General features: G+C 46.3%; 1 protein-coding gene across 1 annotated transcript in view; it reads right to left on the reverse strand.

The window, feature by feature from the left end:
- Window positions 1-8813: 8813 nt before the first annotated feature.
- The window catches only part of CUL4A (cullin 4A), a 46709-nt gene continuing 33843 nt past the window's right edge, over window positions 8814-21679 (reverse strand). The window contains exons 16-20 of the mRNA XM_086708015.1: window positions 17651-17764; window positions 16519-16624; window positions 16187-16359; window positions 11964-12116; window positions 8814-10420 (exon numbers count right to left, since the gene is read on the reverse strand). Of these exons, the coding sequence (XP_086564141.1) occupies window positions 10325-10420; window positions 11964-12116; window positions 16187-16359; window positions 16519-16624; window positions 17651-17764 (642 nt within the window). The 3' untranslated portion in view covers window positions 8814-10324. The remainder of the gene's footprint in view (window positions 10421-11963; window positions 12117-16186; window positions 16360-16518; window positions 16625-17650; window positions 17765-21679) is intronic.

The raw sequence follows: 21679 nt of genomic DNA on the forward strand, positions 1-21679 counted from the left end.
CACTTGAGGACAGTGGCTGGGCATGCGCGTTCCCCCCAGGCAGTCCCCTCCCGACCCGGCCTCCATTTTAAACAAGGTTTCCCTTTATTAATGTTCGCAGGGGTAGGAGTTAGCAGTTCTCAAAATAACTCTGTTTTAGGGTGTTAAACACATTAAGTAGATGCTTTGCAGGTTTCGCACTGTGGAAGAACTTACAAATAAGGGGAACGTGAGGATGAACCCAGTGAGGCTGGAGCTGCCATGTGTTGAAAGACACGAGGGGTGTCTGGGTGGCTCAGCTGGCTAAGTGTCTGCCTTCCCCTCAGGTCGTGATCTCACGGTCTGTGAGTTCAAACCCCGCGTTGGGCTCTGTGCTGACAGCTCGAAGCCTGGAGCCTGCTTCCGATTCTGTGTCTCCCTCTCTCCCTCTGCCCCTCCCCTGCTCACGTTGTCTCTGTCTCTCCAAAATAAATAAACATTAAAAAAAATACACATGAGATGGATAGTCACTGAAATAAACAGAACAAATTTACTAGGTAAAAAGCAATGGTGTGTAGTACATATTGGCAGTTTATACCCCGCCAGCGACCGTTAAAGGGCATACCATTTTCTATTGCCTGGTCACATCAGCTGGAGCATTTGCTTGTATTTCTGTTTCACTCAAGTTCTCCATCATTTTTTCTTTGCCCACGAACTGGCTGGCAGTCACTTGCAGAATAGTAAGGTTTCCCAGCACTGGGCCTGCAAGGAGGAGGCGCTCTCTGCGGGGCCGCTCACAGTGAGAGCTGGGTCTGTGCCACCTCCTGTGCTTTACTACCTGGGGACAAGATTTTTCACTTCTCTTTCCCACTTCTCTTGCCCGTTTACAGCAAGAACTTTTACTTTTGGTTTATTAATTATACGAAAGCCAAGTAAATCGTGGCTGAAAAGTGTAAGACTGTAAGTTTACAGAATAAGTGAATGAATAACATGTCAGAAAAATAGAAAACCATAAGCTTTCAAGTGAAATGTGTGCTATTGCGTGGAGAAAGAATCGAGACCCCCTCTCACCCAGCACTTGTGAAAATCAGTCCTCTCCTTTAAGGCACTTAGACTGCCTTTACCTTCTGGGTGTTTAAAATAATGCCACGAGTAGTGCCTGGGTGGCTCAGTTGGCTGAGTGTCCAACTCTTGATTTCAGCTCAGGTCATGATCCCAGGGTGCTGAGATCAAGATTCTCGTCCTTTGCCCCTCTTCCCCGGTCGCACGTGTGCATGTGCTCTCTAAAATAAAGTAAGTTATTTAGAAAAATAATGCCATTGAGGTGCATTAGGTGGCTCAGTCAATTAAGTGTCCGACTCTTGATTTTGGCTCAGGTCATGATCTCACGGTTCATGAGTTCGAGCCCCGAATCGGGCTCCATGCTGACAGCACAGAGCCTGCTTGGGACGCTCTCTTTCCCTCTCTCTCTGCCCCTCCCCACCTGTTCATTTTCTCTCAAAATAAATCATGCCATTGAGAATATCTATACGTGTCTTGCGTACGTCTCTGACAACTTCCTTTCCACAGATTCCTTGAAGTACTTAAACCAAGGCAGTCTTCCTTTTAGAGAGCTATGAAAAAGGAACTCCCATAAAAAAGAACCAAACGTTTACTTCCTTGGAAAGCAGATTAACTCAAAACAGTTCCAAGTCATTTGGAGCAGGAGTAATTGTGAAAGTTCAGATATGCTCATGTTCCCAGTGACATACTCACCTGTTGCTGTCTGTGGGCGCTGGGGTCTGGGGTGGTGCTAACTAGGGCCTGTGCAAGTTTGAGAAATGAGATGTGGCTAACCAGAGCCTTTTACTAATGGTGGGAGACAGAACGGGAACTGAAAGCAACACAAAGATACTTCAACACATGTTACCCCATGACCTGCTCAGAGGGGATAGGGTGGATTCCCCTGCACAACACCTGTTTACCCGTTCACTTGCTGAAAGACAGTGTTGTTACGAATAAAGTGTGATGACTGTTCAAAACCGTGTCATTGGGCAGATGATACTTTCCTTTCTCCTGGGAAATCCCTCAGAATGGAAAAGCTGGGTCATAAGGGAGTCTGTGTTTAAAAAGAAACGGTTGAATACTTTTCCAAAGCAGTGGCACTATTCTATATTCACATCAACAGTAACATCCTTATCAACGCTTGCTATTACCAGCCTTCCCAATTAAAAGCAATCAGGATAGCTGCATCATTGTCACTAATTGTGACTAGTTTGCATTTTCCTGGGGACTATTGCCATGAAAAGTTCCTTCCATGTGCCTCATAACCACTCACCCATCTTCTTTGGTTAGTGTCTGTTCAAACTTTGTCCTAATTTGTTAAAATGATTTATTGCTTTTGAGTTCTAAGTGTTTGTTTGTTTTTTAATATAGTCTGGATAGAAATACTTCGATGTGTTGTAAATATTTTCTCCCATTATGTGGCTTGCTATTATATTTCTTAATAGTATCTTTCAAAAAGTAAGCTTTAAATTAATTAAAATCTAAATGGTCAGTATTTCCTTCAGGCTTCATGTTTTTTGTGTTCTAAGAAATCTCTGTATTTCCCAACATCTTAATGATTTTCTCCTGTGTCTTCTTCTAGATGTTTCATGGTTTTAACTTCTACAATTGGGCCTACGATCAAGGTGTGAGATAAAAATCGGTGTTCATTCCTCCCCCCCCCCCCATATATGACAGCTATTTGATAAAAATACTTTTCTGAGCCATTAAGTTACGTTGGCATCTTTGTTGAAAGTGACGTGGTTGCATACAGGTGGGCATGCCGTGGCATTTCCTGATGCGTTCGGTTCATCTGCACGGATGCCACAGTGCCTCCGTCTCTAGCTTCACAAAAGATCTGGCAGAGTTCGGGAGAGTAAGCTCTCCAGCTGTTCTTTTACAAGTTGCGTTGACTCTTTGAATTTCGTAGGCATTCTAAAAGGAGTTTGCCATTTTCTATAAAGGATTTTGGCGGGCATCGAATGTACTTATCACCTTGGAGAAAGTGGACGTGTTAACAACCGGATGCGGCTCTTCGTTTGTTTTACTCTCCTTTAAATTATTTTCATTTTCAGGGGACATGTCTTTGTGCATAGTCTGTAATCTCTCTCTGTATCCCACACATTTCCGGGTGCTACTGTGAATGGGGCTGTACTTTTAAATTTCATTCTCTGGTTGTTGCTAGAATGTGGAAAGAAATACGGTTGACCTTTGTTTAGCGACCTCTTGTGACTTTGCTAAATTGGCTCATTAGCTCTGGTAGCAGTTTTGTAGATTTGATTCGTTCTACCCCCATGATCATGTCGTGTGAATAAAGACTACTAACTCCCTCCCATCTCTATGAGTTTTCTTTCTTTTTTCTGTCTTGGTGCAGTGGCTAAGACCTCCACCCCAGCCACGTCCCAGCCTCCAGGCCAAAGCTTGCAGTCTGTTGCCATGTAGCATAATGTTAACTTAAATCTCTAGTAAATGTGAGGAAGTTCGTTTCTATTCCTAGTTTGCTAGGTGTTGTTTTTTAAATCAACAGTGTTAAACTTCATCAAATGCTTCTTCTATTGAGATGATTATGTTTTTATTTCTTCTTAGATTTTCAAATGTTCAATCAACCTTCTACTTCTGAGGAAAATTACACTAGGTTTTGGTGTATTGATGGACTCAAATTGCTAATATTTGGTCTATAAGTTTCTTGTCCGGTTTTTGTATTGGGGTAATGCTGGACTCAAAAATAGGTGTGAGGTATTCTCTCCTGGTTTTTGAAAGGCTGTGTAAGATTGGTGTTACTTCTTCCTTGAAGGTTTAATAGAATTCACCAGTAGACTCTCTGTTCCTGGGGTTTTCTTTGTGGAAAGATTTTAAACTATAAATTCCATTATTCTGTTTCTTCCTGTGTCCACTTGGATAATTTGTGAATTTCATGGCATTTGGCTGTGCCGTCTAAGTTGTAGAATTCACTGGCATAAACCGACCTGAGACGTTCTCCCTAGGATCTGTCACCATGCCCTTTCATTGCTGGTGTTGATAATAACGTTTGTTAACCTCTGTCTTTAACTGGTCCAGCTAAAGTCTCTTCCATTCTGTTGGCCTTCTCAAATGAACAAACCGCTTTGGATTTTATTGATTCCTCTGTCCATTTTCCATTTCTTTGATGTCTACTTGTACTATTTCCTTCCATCTATTTTCTTTGGTTTTAAGTTGCTCTTCTGTTTCTGGCTTTTGAAGGTAGATGCTTACATCACTGTATTTAAACCTCTCCTCTTTCTAATGGAAGCATTTGAAGCCGTCAATTTCCCCGTAGGCATCTCTTTAGCAGTATTTTGTACACTTTTATATGTTGTGTTTTCCTATTCATTCAAGATATCTTCTAATTTTCCTTGTGGGTTTTGACTCATGGGTTATTTATTTAAAAGTGTATCATTTACTTACTTTATCTGTTTTAGAATTACTGGCGTATTTATTTAGAAGCCAGCTGGGGCTGGCTCAGTCGGAGGAATGTGTGACTCTTGATCTCAGTGTTGTAAGTTGTTTTGTTTTCCCCACAGGGTTGTTAAGTTTGGGCCCCATGTTAGGTCCAGAGATTACTTAATATCTTCAAAGAAAGAGTGTGTTGCTTAATTTCCAAGCATTTAGTTATTAACAGTGCTCTTCCTGTTAGATTTTGAATTTTTATTTAGTATTATTTCTTAAGATTTCTAATTTAATTCCATTGTGGTCAGAAGACATATTCTGTAGAATTTCAGGCCTTTTAAGCATGAGACTTGTTTGATGTCCCCCTGTATGCCTACCTTGACGCATGTCCCCAAGCACTGGAAAGAATGTGCTGCTGTCGGGTGTAGTATCGTGTAACTATCCATAAGGTGGGTCTGTGTTTTTCCTGTTAGTCAGGTACAAGAGAATTCTGAAGCCTCCGACTGAACTCACGGATTTGTCTGTCTCTGCTTGCTCTTTCCAGCTCCGTCAGGTTCTGCTCCATGCGTTCTGATGCCGTCACAAGAGCCCAGTACATTCAGGGTTAAATCTGATGAGTGCCTCCTTTCTCTATGAAACAGCCTCTTCCTCTCTGGGAATACTCCTTGTCCCAAGGTCTACTTGGTGTTCGTGTGACCACTGAGGAGTGCTTTCCTGATTGGTTTTCATGTTTTTCTATTTAAAGTGTGTGTCTAGTGGATGATGTGGACCTTGGTCTTAATTCTCTATCTGGGGGTGTCTGTCTCGTCTTTCTTATTTCTGCTCTTTATTCCCTCCCCTTACTTTCCTGCCCTCCTGTGGGCAGATTTCAGATTTATGCAGGAGGTCTCTCCTAACCGAGAACTGCACTGCAAATCTGTGATGTGCACCGACGTGCCCTTTTGTGGGAGGGGTACAAGTTAGGAATACGTTTGTATGCTTCAACTCACAACAACCCCATGAGCTAATAATAAGCACCTTAACTCCTTATAAAATATAAGAAAACCAAGTTTAGAGAATTTAAGTAATTTTTGTAGGGGCACCCAGATCGTGACAAAGCCAGGCTTTAGCCCCTGGCACATCTGACTTCAGAACTGCAGCCAGGGCACCTGGGTGGCTCAGTCGGTTACGTGTCTGACTTCAGCTCAGGTCATGATCTCACAGTTCGTGGGTTCGAACCCCGTGTCAGGCCCTGCGCTGACAGCTCAGAGTCTGGAGCCTGCTTCAGACTCTGTGTCTCCCTCTCTCTCTGCCCCTCCCCTGCTCACACTCTGTCTCTCTCTGTCTCTCAAAAATAAATGAATGTAAAAAAAAAATTAAAAAAACCCTGCAGCCTTTAACTATATCTCTCCATTGACTCTGGTGCCTTGAGAACATTCCATCACTGAGAAGCAGACCCAGCACACCACGTCCACTGTCAAATGCAACATCTCTGCTTTCTAAGGAACTGACCTTGATTCCTGCATCACTGGTAACAGAAACCCTTAAAAGTCTCCCCAGCTTTGCAGCCTGTTGCTTTGCCTTTATCCCCACCTGTACCTACTTTTACATTATGGCCTGTTCTAGCAAGAACACACCCATGCACACACAAATACACATACATAAACACACGTGTGTATACACACAAACACACACGCACACACACAAATATACACACACATATATACAAACGTGTATACACACACAAACATGCACACAAACATACAAATACACATACACACACATGCATGTGCCCCTAGGCTTGACCCCTCTCTCCCCTCTTGAGCCCTTTCCTCTGCTCGTTTCCTCATCCAGATGAAACCTTGCCTCACCCCTGCCTTGCCCCTGCCTTCATCCCCCCCCCCACCCCCCGCCACCGTCACCGCCCTGCACCACCTGCAATGGCCCCTGGTTACTAACACAAAGACTGGCCATTTCTTTCCTCAAACTTTCCTCCTTGGTTCCTTGGCACACTCGCTCCCCCGCACGCCCACTTGAACTCCCACACACTTGTTCTCCTGTATACCCACTACCCTGCACACTCGCTTGAACTCACACTTGCTCCCCTGTACACTCACTCAAGCTCACACTTGCTCCCATGCACACCCGCTCCCCTGCACACCTGCATGCCCGCTTGAGCTCATGCTTGCTCTCCCGCACACTCACTTGAACTCACACTTGCTCTCTCACAACCCACTTGAACTCACACTTGCTCTCCCGCACACTCACTGGAGCTCACCCTCTTGCACACCCGCTTGAGTTCACACTTGCTCTCCCGCACACTCGCTTGAGTTCACGCTTGCTTCCCTGCAACTTGCTCAAGCTCACTCTCACACACCCACTTGAGCTCACACTTGCTCTCCCGCTCCTGCACACTCACTCCCCCTCACGCTGACCCACTCACACCCCCACTGACACACAAGCCACTTGGGAATTCTATCAAGGCCAATGCAGTGAGCAGCATAATCACCAGGCAGTGGACTCTGTCGGGTCGACAGTATAGGTGTCTCAAACTCAGAAATGTGCTCGTAAGTTAGTTCGCTGCGACTGTCACCCCACATCATAACTGAGGCTCCGGGGCCACCTCCGGGACGCCTGGACCACCCCCTTCTGTTCACCTCCCGGCAAGCCAAGCCCCCTGGACCCTAGCACCAGTCACTGCTCTTCCCCTGTCAGGCCTCTTGGTTCCTCCCTTCGCTCCTCTCCCTTGCAGGTGATGCTGGGAGGCACCTGGACTTGGCCTCCCTGTCCTGGAGGCTCTTCCTGCACCTCCACTGTCCTCAACGCTGCCCGAGGCCCTGCTTTCCTGCAGCCCCGCACCCGCTGGACGTCTTGTCACCTGGGTCCCCTCACCATGGGCCCCCCTCCCACTCCCTGCCACCTGCAGGCCAGCTGCCCTGCTCCTTGCATCCCAGCTTCTTTGGAGCACACGCCAAGGGGGTGGACCTTCTCTCCAGGTCCCTGTCCTGGCTCTCCCATCTCCCTCTTTGCCCAGCCGCCTCCAGACACTCACACTTTTCACCCTTCTGGAGCTGACCCCAGGCTTGTGCCCTCTCCTGCCCACCCTGGGGGCACCCCCGCCTGGCTCAGGGGGCTGGCCTCCCCAGGATGCTGCCCAGACACCTGCAAAGCTGCTGAACCGACTTTCTCAAAATGATCCCTCGGAGACCACCCTGCCTCCAGCTGTGGCTTTTCTCCTTTCTGGAAATGGCAGCGGGCATGTGCTGCCCACACACATCTCTGCTGCCACATCGCGGTGAAGCTCACCCAGAGCACGTCCACCCTCCCCCCACATAAACTCTTTCTCTCTCGAAAAGAAACACTAAAAAAAAGAATAAAAAAAAACCCATTTTTTAATGTTTATTTATTTTGAGAGAGAGACAGAGCAAGAGCTAGGGAGGGGCAGAGAGAGAGAGAATCCAAACAGGCTCCAGGCTCCGAGCTGTTAGCACAGAGCCCAACGTGGGCCTCGAACCCACAAACCGTGAGATCATGACCCGAGCCGAAGTCCAACGCTTAACCCACTGAACCACCCAGATGCCCCTCAATTTTAGCTTTAGAATCACCATTTGTGTTTTTTTTAATGTTTATTTATTTCTGAGACAGAGACAGAGCATGAGTGGGGGAGGGGCAGAAAGAGACGGAGACACAGAATCAGAAGCAGGCTCCAGGCCCCGAACTGTCGGCACAGAGCCCGATGCGGGGCTCGAACTCACGGACCGCGAGATCATGACCCGAACTGAAGTCGGAGATGCTCAACCGACTGAGCCCCCCAGGCGCCCCTGTTTGTGTTCTGAAGTAGAGGGTAGTGTGGCACGTTCAGATGCTGCACAGATAAATGTGAGAACAGCCACTCCTCTTCCTCACTCAGGTTTTCTCTGTGCTCCTCAGTTACATGAAAATGCTTTTCATGTGGATATTCTGTTTGCTATGAGGCATGTTGTCACTTTTTGTTGTTGCTGAAAACGTGACCTTCTGTTATATCATGACTTTCCTGCTAATTTTGTGTTCTGTTAAAAGCTTTGTTCTTTTTGTGGTCACAGCTTTTTAGTTGTTTCTCTTAGATTTCCTGGGCACGCAATCATTTATCCATAAATTCTCTCACCTCCTTTCCCATTTCACGGCTTCTCTCTCGTCTAAGTGTCCTTCCCTGCCCTCGTCTCCCCTGTCCCATTTGCTCCGCCACGCTGGCCTCTCACTGCAACAACACAGACGCCACCTGATTTGTGAGAGCGTGATCTGCTCGGTCTGCTCGGCCTGCCGGCCCCACCGGGTGCAGTCTGTGGTGGAGGAGGGCGCGATGGCCCATCTCCCGGGAGATGACTGTGACCGTGCCTGGCCTGCTGCTGGGTTCCTCTGTTCGCTGTACTGGTCACAAAGTTTAAGTCGTTAAAGAGTTAGGAGGAATGTGTAGTTCACACAGCACAAGTTTTATTAATGTAATTTTAAGGCCAATTAAACTAATTTTATTCAGAGTAAGTCTACATTAAATTACAATATTAACAATCTCTAGAAATAATGAACATAAAATTTAAGAAGTAGAAATCTATTTGGTCTTTATAGACCACAAATCATAGAACTCACAAATGAAAATTTACAAATATAGAAATAATGAGGATACTTGAAGGGCGAGATTTTCACATGGAAACCCATAAGATGTCATATTTTAAACACGCATGTTTCAAAAAGGGAGAAGTTTTTAATAATTTAGCACAAAATCAAATTATATAAACTTGGTATATCCCAGAAAATATTGCTTTAAACACTTATACCATGATCAAAATTCCTTTGGTAGCTTTTAATCAAAGTGAAACATGCTATTATGTAAAATATAAAGTACTCTGAAATGTTACCAGAAAAGGATCTTTGTTACAGTTCACGGTACTGACATCGTCGGCCCCCACACAACCTCACCTGTACACACACAACATGAAACCAGGTGCCAACAAAATCCTTTAATCTTTTGACAAAACCACCTTCCCAACATCAGGACTCGAGTGTCTCCCGCCACACCTTACAGTGGTCACAGCGTGGACAACAAGCTTCCCTGCGTAAGGCTGTAAAGCAAACCAAACTCTGTTAGAGCGACTGTATGCCATCGTACAAATACTGCAGTCAGGAAACCAGACAGCGGTCACCTCGGTGCGAAGAGCAGGGGCTGTGAGACACAATCTTAGAAGAGTGGGTGCAATCACACTGCCCCCGGGACCCCTAAACAGAAAATTCACAAGCAACTCAGACGCTCGTGAGTTCACCGCAGTGAGCATGCCCCCAGTGCTGTCTCGGCAAGGAGGGGTCTCGCCGAGAAACCTCGCTCTGGGAAGTCCGTCATCAGAGTGTAAAAACATGGAAGATAAAGGAAACGGACAGATGTCGGTATTGACGTTGCAGAACTGAGGAGTCAGTTCTTGACACTGACTGTTTCTTCCTAATGCTCGCCAACGAAGGGCTCTGGTTTCCAACCTACATGCCCATCCACCAGGAGCCCCTGCCTTCAGGAGCACACCAGCCCACTCTGCAGCCCACGGACACAGCACGGAGGGTCTAACTGTGCATCTGTGATCACACGCACACACACACCCCACACCAAGCTGTCAGCTTTCTGCTACAAAAGCAACACCTTACAAAGGAACCTCTTTTACCCAATATCTTCTCGTCCAATCTCAAAGTCATTCTGCCCGAGCAGCTGCGACAGTTTAAACACCGAAAACAGTAAGAGGAAGAACTGGAGGAAAGACACATGTGCCGCTGGCAAACCCCTAAGCTTTGTGAAGGGTGATCTGAGAATCATCCTTTCCTTCTAATCCAAAAGTCTCCACACTGGCTCAATCTCAGAAGTCCTGGGAACGGCACAGAAATGCTTCACCGCTCTGAAGATACATTCTAGGGTCTCGCTGAGAGAACACGGCTGGCCGACACATTAGGCCACGTAGTGGTACTGATTCGGATTGTCTTTGTCTCTCTCCATATAGTCTCTGTCTATAAGAGATTCAATTCTCTTTTTCAAATCTCCAGGCTAAAAAAGAGAAACGAAACCCTCAATTATAGTGGCGGTAAATTTACAAACACGGGGAAACATATGCGCGAAGCAAGTAATTATAATTTATATAAAATATACATATCTACAGGTAAACTATTTATAATTATAACCAAATTATAAAACGAAGACAATCCAAGTCCCTCCTTCAGAGACAATGCTAACATGGCCTCTTGATTCAAGCGCTCTCGTGTGAATTTACTGTCTGAGCAGGCTGAGAGGGAGGAGATGAAAACCCTTCTTTACCAGCACGAACGAACGCATAAGGAGGGCACATCCTACTGGGTGGCACATTTTCATTGGTCTGAAAGGGGAATCTGGTAACGTCTCAGGGCAGCTTCATCCTTTGCAAGGACATCTGTCCCCAAGTCCTGTATTTCCTGCATGTGCTGCTCATGTCGTGTAACCACAGGTCCACAGATGACTGATGCCATAACAAGCGAGCCCCGGGAGGACGTCTCTGGCTCCGCCGTGGTAGAAAGCACACTTATGTTGACATTTATGAGCAAGCTTCTCCCTTCAAGGGCACATTCCATCAAAAGGCCTAGCTTTCTATCAAGTGACGGATGGAGCATTCATGAGATGCAGTGAGACCCACGCTAGGTCCTGCCAGGGCAGAGCCGGCTGCTACAGCCACCGCATATGCCTCCCACCGGTCAGTGCTGTAACTGCTGGGCCTATCGTCTGTAAGAGGGAAAGTGGGCGCTGGCGCTGGCTCTGGCCCGAGGGGGAAAGAAGGGTGTACACGGCAGGGCTGGGCACCCACACCTGCGTGGCAGAGGACACGGCAGCCGCGTGCTTGCCCAGGGGAACACGGTGTCTGCTCACCCTGACTCCCTCAGTGAGGATGGAGGGCCGGCTGCTCCTCTGCCCAACGGGACCCCGCAGAACCAGGGAGCTTCACCCCACAGGCTCAGTCTCTGCAGGGCCAGGCCTCACGAGTCCCATACTTCCCAGGTGGACGCGCCTGTTTTCAAGAGCTCTTCCTAACACTTCCCTACCTGATCAGTGCTCCAAGTACAGCCAGGGCAGAAACCCTCCGGCCTAGAAACACGCAGGCAAAGACAGGATTCAGGGTTGACTTTCTCATGCACAGAAATGAGGAGGTATCACCAAAACAGAAAATGCTCTGGAGCTTGTCAGTGCTGAATAAATGAGCAGCTAGTAGGACTTCCCCGCAATCACAGGGTGTGACCTGAATAGCCACCCCACTGAGAAACCCGCCTGGAGCTACAGCACCTGCCCCGGCCCCCTCCCCCTCCTAACAAGGTGTCAACGTCTTTGCCAGTGGCAGATTTGGGGCCTCTAGTTCCTGGGACGGTTACAAAGAGCATTTGGGATAAAAACCCTACTGTCCCCACTTGCCAGTTTTTTGACATTTGGTGTGCACACACAGGCAGATTTCTGCAGTAAATGATCACCTGTAATGCAGGACAAATGATTCTAATGTGTTAGGAACTGAACATGCTTTTTCAATGTTCGGCGCAGTACTTTAAGTTTAATTAAGCTAATGTGCATTTACCTTTACTGGAAATTTCAGCTGATTATACAATTCAGAAACTAGAAGGTTATGACCAAGAGTCTTTCTCATCTTCATTATTCTGACGATAGCAGCATCAATCTGATATTGTCTGTCCTGAAACACTCTCTCAGTGGTGCTGGCTTGTTCCTCAATCTGCACACAGACACACACACAAGTGAAATGTAAAGATACTGTTGGGTGTTATTTCATATTGTTGAGTTTAATGGGAAACTTTTTTCTTATTTGAGAGAGAGACAGAGGGAGAGAGACAGAACACTCGAGCACAGGCAGGAGAGGGAGAGAACCTGAAGCAGGTTCCACACTCAGCATGGAACCTGATGCAGGGCTTGATCTCAGGACCGACTGTGAGATCATGACCTGAGCTGAAATCAAGTTGGATGCTCAACCAACTGAGCCACCCAGGCACCCCTGATAAGAAAATTTGATGCAAAGAAAGGCCAAACATTGGGTAAATCCTATTCTGTTATGCATTTTTATTTGTTCTAGCAAAACCTAGCTTCCCAAGAATAGCCCAACTTCAGTACCAAAGCTTGAAAAAGAATGTAAAGTTACATTCCCCTCATAAAAAAGCTACAAAACACTATCAACTGTATATAATCCTGGATTAGATCCAGTAGCACAGAAGAGAAAGCAGAATAAAACACAATAGCTACCAGAGTTTATTCCAGAAATGCAAGCTTTGCTCAGCATCAGGAAACCTAGGAATGGAATGAATTTCATCACAGTTGTGTTGAGGTCACAGCGATTATGTGATCTCTTGACAGACGCTGCAAAGGCACAAAAAAATTGAAAACCTATCCTTGATCTAAAACAAATTAACGTACAAATAGCAATGAAAAAACCCCACCTGAACATGATAAAAAGCTGTTACCAGAAGCAAAGCACAGCTCCTGATAACAACTTCATGTTAGTTAACAGCAACCTACTGGAGGCCTGTTTGATCTACAAGGAGATAGGTCTGTGCCCGCATGTAAGGTAAGTGAGTTTCAGAAAGGGAGAAGCCACGCTTCCATCGCACTTCCAAAGGGATCCACCAACCCAAATAGGTTAATGTTCCAGCCACTTGAGATAAAAAAAATCAGGAAGTGAAGAAAAAGCCTGGTAGCACCATTATTTCATACAAATGTGATTTTGAAAGTTCTAGCTGCGCAGTAAGAGAACAAAAGAACTATAGCAAATTGGAGCAGACACGTGGTAATTATTTGTAGATAAGCTACAAATCCAAAAATCCGAGAAAATCAAAAAACCATCAAAGCCAACGAGAATTTCGTGAAGTGGCTGGACACAGGAAGAGTACACAAGGGTAAATGGTGTTGATATATATACATACTGGCAATAACTGGTTACACATGTAAACAGAAAAGATCCCCTTAATAGGTGCCAGCATTTTATTGGCCCTTCTTGCTTAAAACCTTCAGTGGCTTCCCCAAATTCTTCTTAGCTCTGACCAGTCTGTATATAACCTGTCTGTGGCCTGCCTCCTCAGGCCTCACCTGGCTCAGCATGGCCTTCGGTGGGAAAGCCTTCCCTGACCCACGGTGTCGGACTGTGCTTTTGTCTCCTACCTCAAGTGTAGTAAGTTAAATGATGTGTAATCATCTGGTACCTGTCTGCTGAAAGTTCCTTGAAACCAAGATTTATAAGAATAAGTTATTATTCACGGATGAATTCTCAGTGCTTCACAGAGGACCTACGCCTTAGTAGGTGCTTAATGAGTATTTGTTGAATCATCTAATAAGAAATATGCCAAGACTTTTAGTAGAAAACTCCCATGAAGAGACTTATATTTATATATATACACAGATAAGAATCAGATTTAGTATAGCCAAAATGAAAACTGAAAACTATGTAATGCACTTTCAATAAAAAATGTTAATGTTCTTATTTGGAGGGCAAAGACACAATAAAATTACTCTCAAACTTACTGGGAGAATAAATTTCTAGGAATGGGTACATTAACTAAAAGAATTTGGGTCCTGGATATGAAAGAGATCAATAGAATTTGTAGAAGAGAATTTAAAAACTGACTCGTAATATGTGAATTTAATATATAACAAAGGTGACAATTCAAATAAGTTGTCAGAGAACGGTATTTTCAATTCAGTTTTAGAATAGGAAGAGTAGTTAGATTGCTTTTTGATATTAATTTCTACGTTGCTCAAAGAAAAACTTAAATGTAAAAACTAATAGAAAAGTACAAGTAATTTTAAAAAAAACATTGGGCTAGGGGCACCCGGGTGGCTCAGTCAGTTAAGCATCCGACTTCGGCTCAGCTCATGATCTTGGGTTCGTGAGTTCAAGCCCCGCATTGGGCTCTGTGCTAATAGCTCAGAGCCTGGAGCCTGCTTCGGATTCTGTGTCTCCCTCTCTCTCTGCCCCTCCCCCACGCTCTCTCTCTCTCTCAAAAATAAATATTAAAAAACAAAACATGAAGAATTAAAGATCAGAAAGACATGATGTGCATAAGCTACTCAATGGCATAAAGATGCTCAAAGAAATTCAATCTAAAATGGCAATGAACTATCTGTGCCTGTAAGAACAGGGCGGGCAGAGGGAGGGCTGGCCCTCTTGTGAAACCGGACACTGAAATCTGGGAAGATCTGTCAGGCTTCCATTTGGAAAAGAGTGGCCAGACTAACAAAAGTCCACATTCTTTGACCCTGTAATTCCAGGGCAAAGATTTTATACTGAAGAAAAAAGCTAATAGGTACACAGGATGTTTAATGTAACCTTATTTCCAGTAGAGATCGAAACCACCTGAATGCCTTTCCCCAAGGGCACTGCTGAGCTCCTGAGGGACACAGGACCAACTACTCTGCACCCGTGAGAAACCAAGTCCTGACATGGAAGCAGACCCACAGTAACAAGACCAGACTGCACAACGGCACATATAAATGCCATCTGCAGAGTGATCCCGTTACAGAATAAACAAGATTAGACATTTACACCACAGGAAAAACCTGCACGTCGAAGTGGCAGTAAAGGTCATCTCCAGGAGACAGAGGTGACAGTCCCACTTTGAAATAAGCACACCTGGGTGGCTCAGTCGGTTAAGTGCCGACTTCGGCTCAGGTCATGATCTCACAGTTCATGAGTTCGAGTCCCATGTTGGGCTCCATGCTGGACAGCTCAGAGCCTGCTTGGGATTTTGTCCCCCCTCTCTGTCCCTCCCCTCCTTGTTCTCTCTCAAAAATAACATTAAAAATAAAGTAAAAGCACAAAAAGAATGCCTGTTTTCCCATATACTTGCCGACTCTGGATATCATCAAACTTTTAAACATTTCCCATGTTGACAGATAAAAAGTGGAGTATTATTTTATTAAAGTTTTTACTTATTTGAAAGAGCGGGGGTGGCTGGGTGGCTCAGTCAGTTAAGCACTGACTTCGACTCAGGTCATGATCTCGCGGTTTGTGGGTTCAAGCCCCGCGTTGGGCTCTGTGCTGACAGCTTGGAGCCTGCAGCTGCTTCGGATTCTGTGCCTCCCTCTCTCTCTGCCTCTGCTTATGCTCTCTCTCTCTTAAAAATAAACATAAAAATTAAAAAAAAAAAAAAAAAGCGCACGCAAGTGGGGAAAGGGCAGAGAGTGAGAGAGAGGGAATCCCAAGGAGGCTCTGTGGGGCTTGGACCCATGAAATCACGAGTCTGCTGCTCGACGACAGAGCCCCCCAGGCAGCCCTGGGGTATTATTTTAACTTGAATTAAAAAAAATTACTGATGAGAATGAACATCTTTCATATACTTACTGATCTTTCGCATTTCTTTTTGTGTAATCTGAACTTCTTTTCCCACCGGGCTCCACCTGAACACTTCCAGGTAAGGGAGCGACCACGCTCGACTGAGGGGGGTGAAGAAGCTGTGACGCTGCCCTGGTCTTGTCTGAATGGGTTGGTGCCTTCACAAGGCCTCTCCTCATTTACATGCCAGGGCCCACTGCCTCCCCCCTCCCCTGCGTGGCAGCACTTCAGGCTGCAAGGGCTCCCTTGTTCGGAAGGGCCTGAGGGCGGTGGTCCAGGACCTGCCCTGGACATGAGACACTTGAGAATGTCTTCGCTGCTACAAACACTCCAGTGGGCCTGTGACAGCCACCACCTCACCACCCCTCCCACGTTAAAGTGCTCTTACAAGACTTAGGAATTGACCGTACAAACGAATGAGTCCTTGGTAAGTACCCAGTGAGTGACACAAGAAAGCTTATACGTACGGTTTCCTTCATCTGGATCTGGTTGATCTTTATTCGAAACAGTTTGTGCTTGAACTCCCCGTTGAACATGAATGTGTCCCCGTCTTCCACCTCCTTCCCTTTGGGACTCTTAACCAGAACTCGTGCTTTGCCGCAGGCCAGGGACTGCAACGTTCTTCGCAGCTCACCATCCTCTGGGTGGGGAGAGAATCGGGCACAGACTAGCACCGAAATGAGGACACGTGACAATGGTGAAAGACACCCCACACTCACGTGTGACGGGCAGAGACTGGGCTGATCTCTAACAACAAGGACACGCGGAGGCCACACAGTCATGGAGCGAGGACTCTTACCTATCCCTGTGGCCATTTTTATTTCTTCAAAGCTGAATCCGTCCCCTTCGTTGAACATGAGAAGCACCAGTGTCTGGAACAGGGACACCTGGAACTCCTTCTTCCCCTGAAAGAGCATGGGACGCACCCCGTGTAAACCTGTGAGTTCTGTGTGCAGGAAAGCAGCTGGGGTCTAGAGGGCTTCACCCCCAGGACCGGCCTCTCTGGGTGGAGGTGGGGAATCATGGCTGCCCCACCTGGTCTGCAGAGGCAGGAGAGGATACATGCAATTTACATACGTAGTATCCATGCACATAGGATTTATAGGATACGGTGCCTAGTGCATGGTAACAGCTAGCAAAGCAGTCATTCTGTAAATTTTTTGCTTGGTGTATACAACTGAATCTTATTTACAAAGCTGAAGTTAAACAGGAACATGCAGGCATTGTTTTGTGACCTGCTTCTTTCTGGTATCAAAACACCGTCTGCACTTTCCTCTTGTATTACGTCCCTTTTAGCAATAGCACCGCGACAAACGGGCTTATTCACTGCTCTGTGAAAACGTCTTATTATGATGAATTTCTGGAACTCGCACCACTGTAACAAAGCCTGTGACTTTGGAGGCGGGAGATGTGAGACCAAAGCACGCTCTGTATGGCGCTGTTCCTCGAGGTTTTAGCCTTGACCAATCAGTACTCGAAATGTGGCATTTCACTGGACTGTAATTTGCAAATGTTTGGCAGAAAAATAGAGCAGGTTTTCAATGAATTTGACTTCTTAGTCTTGCTTTTATGAGTTGCCTCTTCACATCCTTTGCTTTCTTCTTTTTTTAAACCTGGAAGCTTCACACATTCCGGGTCGCTGCACTGATTTCTGTATCATTCCTATTCTAGCACATGTGCTGTTGAAGCGAGCACTCCTTTGCTCTTTTTTCAGCTAGGTAAATGCTTTCTATTTTTATTGACTTTTTATTGACTTTATTGATTGGAATATTAATCCTTCAGCTGTTTATTATCATTGACCAAGAAAAGGCAGTACGGAGTTATGCCGAATGACCTTTTCCTTTGTTTGTTACCAAAGATCAACCACAATTGAAAATATTCTATTAACATATTTATATGTTATTTGTCTATGAAACAGACAAAGAACTTACTTCTTTAAACTCTGCTTTTAAAACAGCATGGCCCAACGTGGTTTGCCACTGAAGTTTTCGACCACTGTGCTTTCCAAGATAGAATGTCTTAAATATTTCCTGAAGTTTAACCATCTGCCAAGCACAGGAAAACAATAAGTATAATTATGCTAAACACCACACATCCAAAGAACCACATACTGCTTAATTTACAAAGCTTTCAAAATTTTTCACAGCTGAATGAAAAGATCAGTTCCGTATTTTGACAGTGTTTCTTTGGATTATTCTGTTACCTGTGCAAATGTCTGCCACTCTGGCACACTGGGGTCTGCCTCCCACATGGGTGCTGCTTCAAGTGGTACTTAATGCACAGACAGGTTGTGTTCCTCAGTCTCCACAGCCCACGCTGTGGCTCCCCTGGCCAGTAGCACATGCAGTCAAGACCACAGAGACCGTCTGCAGGCCCAGCTGTGTCCTGCCAGGTTGTGGTGAGGCTGGGAGGGTGCTGGGAAGCAGGCTGTGGTGAGGCTGGGAGGGCACTGGAAAGCACCGGAGGCAGTCTTGTCTAGGAGGCATGACGTGCCACTGTTTCCATCGTTACTTTCTGGGAGGATTTCTCCTACCTTCTAAACTTTCTTGTGGTTTTTTTTTTTTTTTTTTTTTTTTTTTAATTTTTTTTGATGTTTATTTATTTTAGAGACAGAAAGAGCACAAGTGGGGGGAGGGCAGAGAGAGGGAGACACAGAATCTGAAGCAGGCTCCAGGCTCCAAGCTGTCAGCACAGAGCCCAATGCGGGGCTCAAACCCATGAACCATGAGATCATGACCTGAGCTGAAGTCAGGCACCCAATCGACTGAGCCACCCAGGCACCCCTCGTGGTTCTTTTTTTTCAAGTTTATTTATTTTTGAGAGAGAGAAGAGAGAGAGTGGTCTAGCAAGAAGGGGAGGGGCAGAGAGAGAGCAAGAGAATCCCAAGCAGGCTCCGAGCGTCAGCATAGAGCCCAACGTGGGGCTCAAACTCATGAACCCTGAGATGATGACCTGAGCCGAAGTCAAGAGTTGGACACTCAACTGACTGAGCCCCCCCCAGGCGTCCCTCTCACAGTTCTTTACTGCTGTGGTCTCACTCCTTTGAAGCCCCTCCTCCTTCTCCCGGTGTCCAGCCCTCCCCACCCCTGGCCTCCTGCTTAGTTACAGACGGGTTCTGCTGTCTGACAGTGTTTCAGGGTGCATTTTCTGGTGTCCCGCACACTCCCTCTCACTTTGTTTGCTCGGTTCCCTCGACATTCTCACTGCTCTGCAGCCAGGATAGCCAATGATCTGTGCTGCCAAATCCAATGGGTTCTTCTTATCAGGCTTCGATCAGAAATAGCTTTGTGAGAGGCGGCTTCCCTGCCTTCAGTGACTCATGGCTTAGACCCCCATGTCTTTGTCTCATGTCCCTTCCTTCCAAGGTCTCCTTGGTGTGTCTACCTTCCACCCCGGACACATGGGCGCCCTCAGGGTCCTGTGTGCCAGATAGTCTGCACTCTGCTCACTGCCCTGTCAGCATCCTTGGCTGCTTCCAAGTTCTTAGGATAAAGAGTCAAACTCTTGGGGCGCCTGGGTGGCTCAATCGGTTAAGTGCCTGACTCCTGATTTTGGCTCAGGTCATGATCTCACGGTTTGTGAGTTCAAGCCCACATGCTGATAGGGTACAGCCCGCTTAGAATTCTCTCTCTCTCTCTCTTCCTCTGCCCCTTCTCTGCTTACGCTCAACCACGTGTGCATGTTCCCCCCGCCCTCGAAAATAAACAAACAAAAAAAGATTCTGAGGCGCCTGGGTGACTCAGTTAAACGTCTGACTTCGGTTCAGGTCATGATCTCACGGCTCATGAGTTTAAGCCCCACGTTGGCTCTCTGCTGTCAGCACAAAACCCACTTCAGATCTTCTGTCCCCCTCTCTCTCCACCTCCCCGGCTCACATGCTCTTTCTCTAAAGTGAACAAACATTAAAAAGAAATAAAAATAAAGAGTAAAACCCTTCCAAGGCTTGCCAAGGTCCTGTCCTCCAGAACCACTGATTGCACTGGCCTGCCCTGTGCTTCCCCCACTGGACGAGTATGCTGTGCTGTCTTCCCTCAGGCTTCCACCTAGGGACACCCCTCTGTAACCCCCTGGTCATCTTTAGAGCCCCTTCCTCACAGAGGCCTTCTCCAACTGCTCTTGGCTCTGAGGGCATTCATAGCAACTTGTGACTGTCCCTCTCTGGACAGAGAGCTCAGGGCATCAGCGAGGGAGCGAAGGCCCGCTCTCCCTGCCTGGGGCATCTGTCAGCTCCTCTGCGCTCTGTCCAAGCAGTGCCTTTGGTCAGGATGCCCGTCGGCCTTGCATCTGCCCAGCAACCCCATCCTCACACTTCAGAATTATTACCCACACCCACATTCAACCACATCAGATCCCAGGCACAATTATCATTTCGTTTCTAAGTATTGTAGTATATATCCAAAAGACAACGACTCTTTCAGAAAACATATCTAGAGGCGCCTGGGTGGCTCAGTGGGTTAAGCATCCAATTCTTGATCTCAGGGTCATGAGTTCAAGCCCCATGTTGGGCTCTGCACCGGGGGTGTGAAGTCAACTTAACAAATAATTTGCAAAAAAAGAAAACATACTTGGTGCCATATGACATTCAACCAATAAAAGCTAATAAGGTGATGAACTTCCTAAAAACTTTTTCCTTGCGATTAATTCCTAGGAGTGGCCATAATCATCATGGTAAGAGGACAGCAGCTAACACTGGGTGCTTATTATGTGCCAATTACAATCCCAGGCTCAAAATGGAACAGAGACCCACCCACATGTAAGAGTGAGTATCGATAAAACTCTTAGCAGAAAACAGAGGTAAAATTTTAAGACCTTGAATGTGGCAACAGTTCTTAGATATGACAACAAAAGTAACAACAGAAAACATACTGGACTTTACAAAAATTCTAAAATTTTGTGCAAAGAACACTATCAAAAAAGTAAAAAGGTATCTCACAGAATGGGAGAAGGTATTTGCCAATCACATATCTGATAAGGATCTAGTGCCCAGAATATACACAGAACTCTTAAAATTTAGCAACAGATAACACAAGTAAAAATGGGCAAAGGACTTGCATAGAAAGTTCTTCACAGAAGAGCTATGGTGGCCAATAGGCACACGAAAAGATGCTCGACAAAATCATCATTCATTGGGGAAAAGCAAATCTGACCAAAACGAGATACCAATTCATACCCACGAAGATGGCTCTGATCAAAAACCAGAATAACAAATACTGAGGAGGATATGGGGAAACTGGAAGCCGTGTTGCTGATGGAAACGTAACAGGCTGCAGCTGCAGTGGAAAACCAGCTTCTCACCCGCATCTCCACTCCTGGGTGTGTACCAGAGGCTCTGAAAACCAGGACACAGATTTCTGCACGCTTGTGCTCACGGCAGCGTTATTCACAGTGGCCGAAAGGTAAACGCACCTTTCAAGTGTCCGTGGCCAGCCAGCCGGCCGGAGGGACAGAACTTGGTCCACACACACAGTGGAACATCATTCAGCCTTCACAAAGGAAGCACGATGTGGGCTACACATCGTGGAACCCGCACGGTGAGTGGAAGAGGTCAGACACAGAAGGCCACCAAGTGTGACTGCAGTTATGTTAAAACCCAGAGCGGGCAAGTCCCGCGTTAGCGGGCCAGCAGGTGCCCAGGCTTGGGCACTGGAGCAGGAGTGAACGCTCAACCCCACGGGGGCAGGGTTCTGTTTGCCACAATGACGAAGTTCTACACTGGACGCAGGTGCCGCTCAGCTGTACGGCTTGAAATGTGAGCTGCAGTCCGTTTCCCCCATGGCTTCCTCCCCTGTGTTTACACTGTGGGCATATTTTTACAAAGGCCAGTACAGTAAGCCTTCAGCATCTCTTGCTAGACAACAAAAAAGTACCAGGAAACCACGAGGGCCAGTACAAGGACAGAGGAGCTGACAGGGGCTCCAGCAGCTGGATAGCAGACAACAGGGGCATCGGAGCAAGCAACC

Source organism: Puma concolor, chromosome A1 (assembly GCF_028749965.1).
Source record: "Puma concolor isolate L17-30 chromosome A1, mPumCon1.1.hap2, whole genome shotgun sequence".
Lineage (NCBI taxonomy): Eukaryota > Metazoa > Chordata > Mammalia > Carnivora > Felidae > Puma > Puma concolor.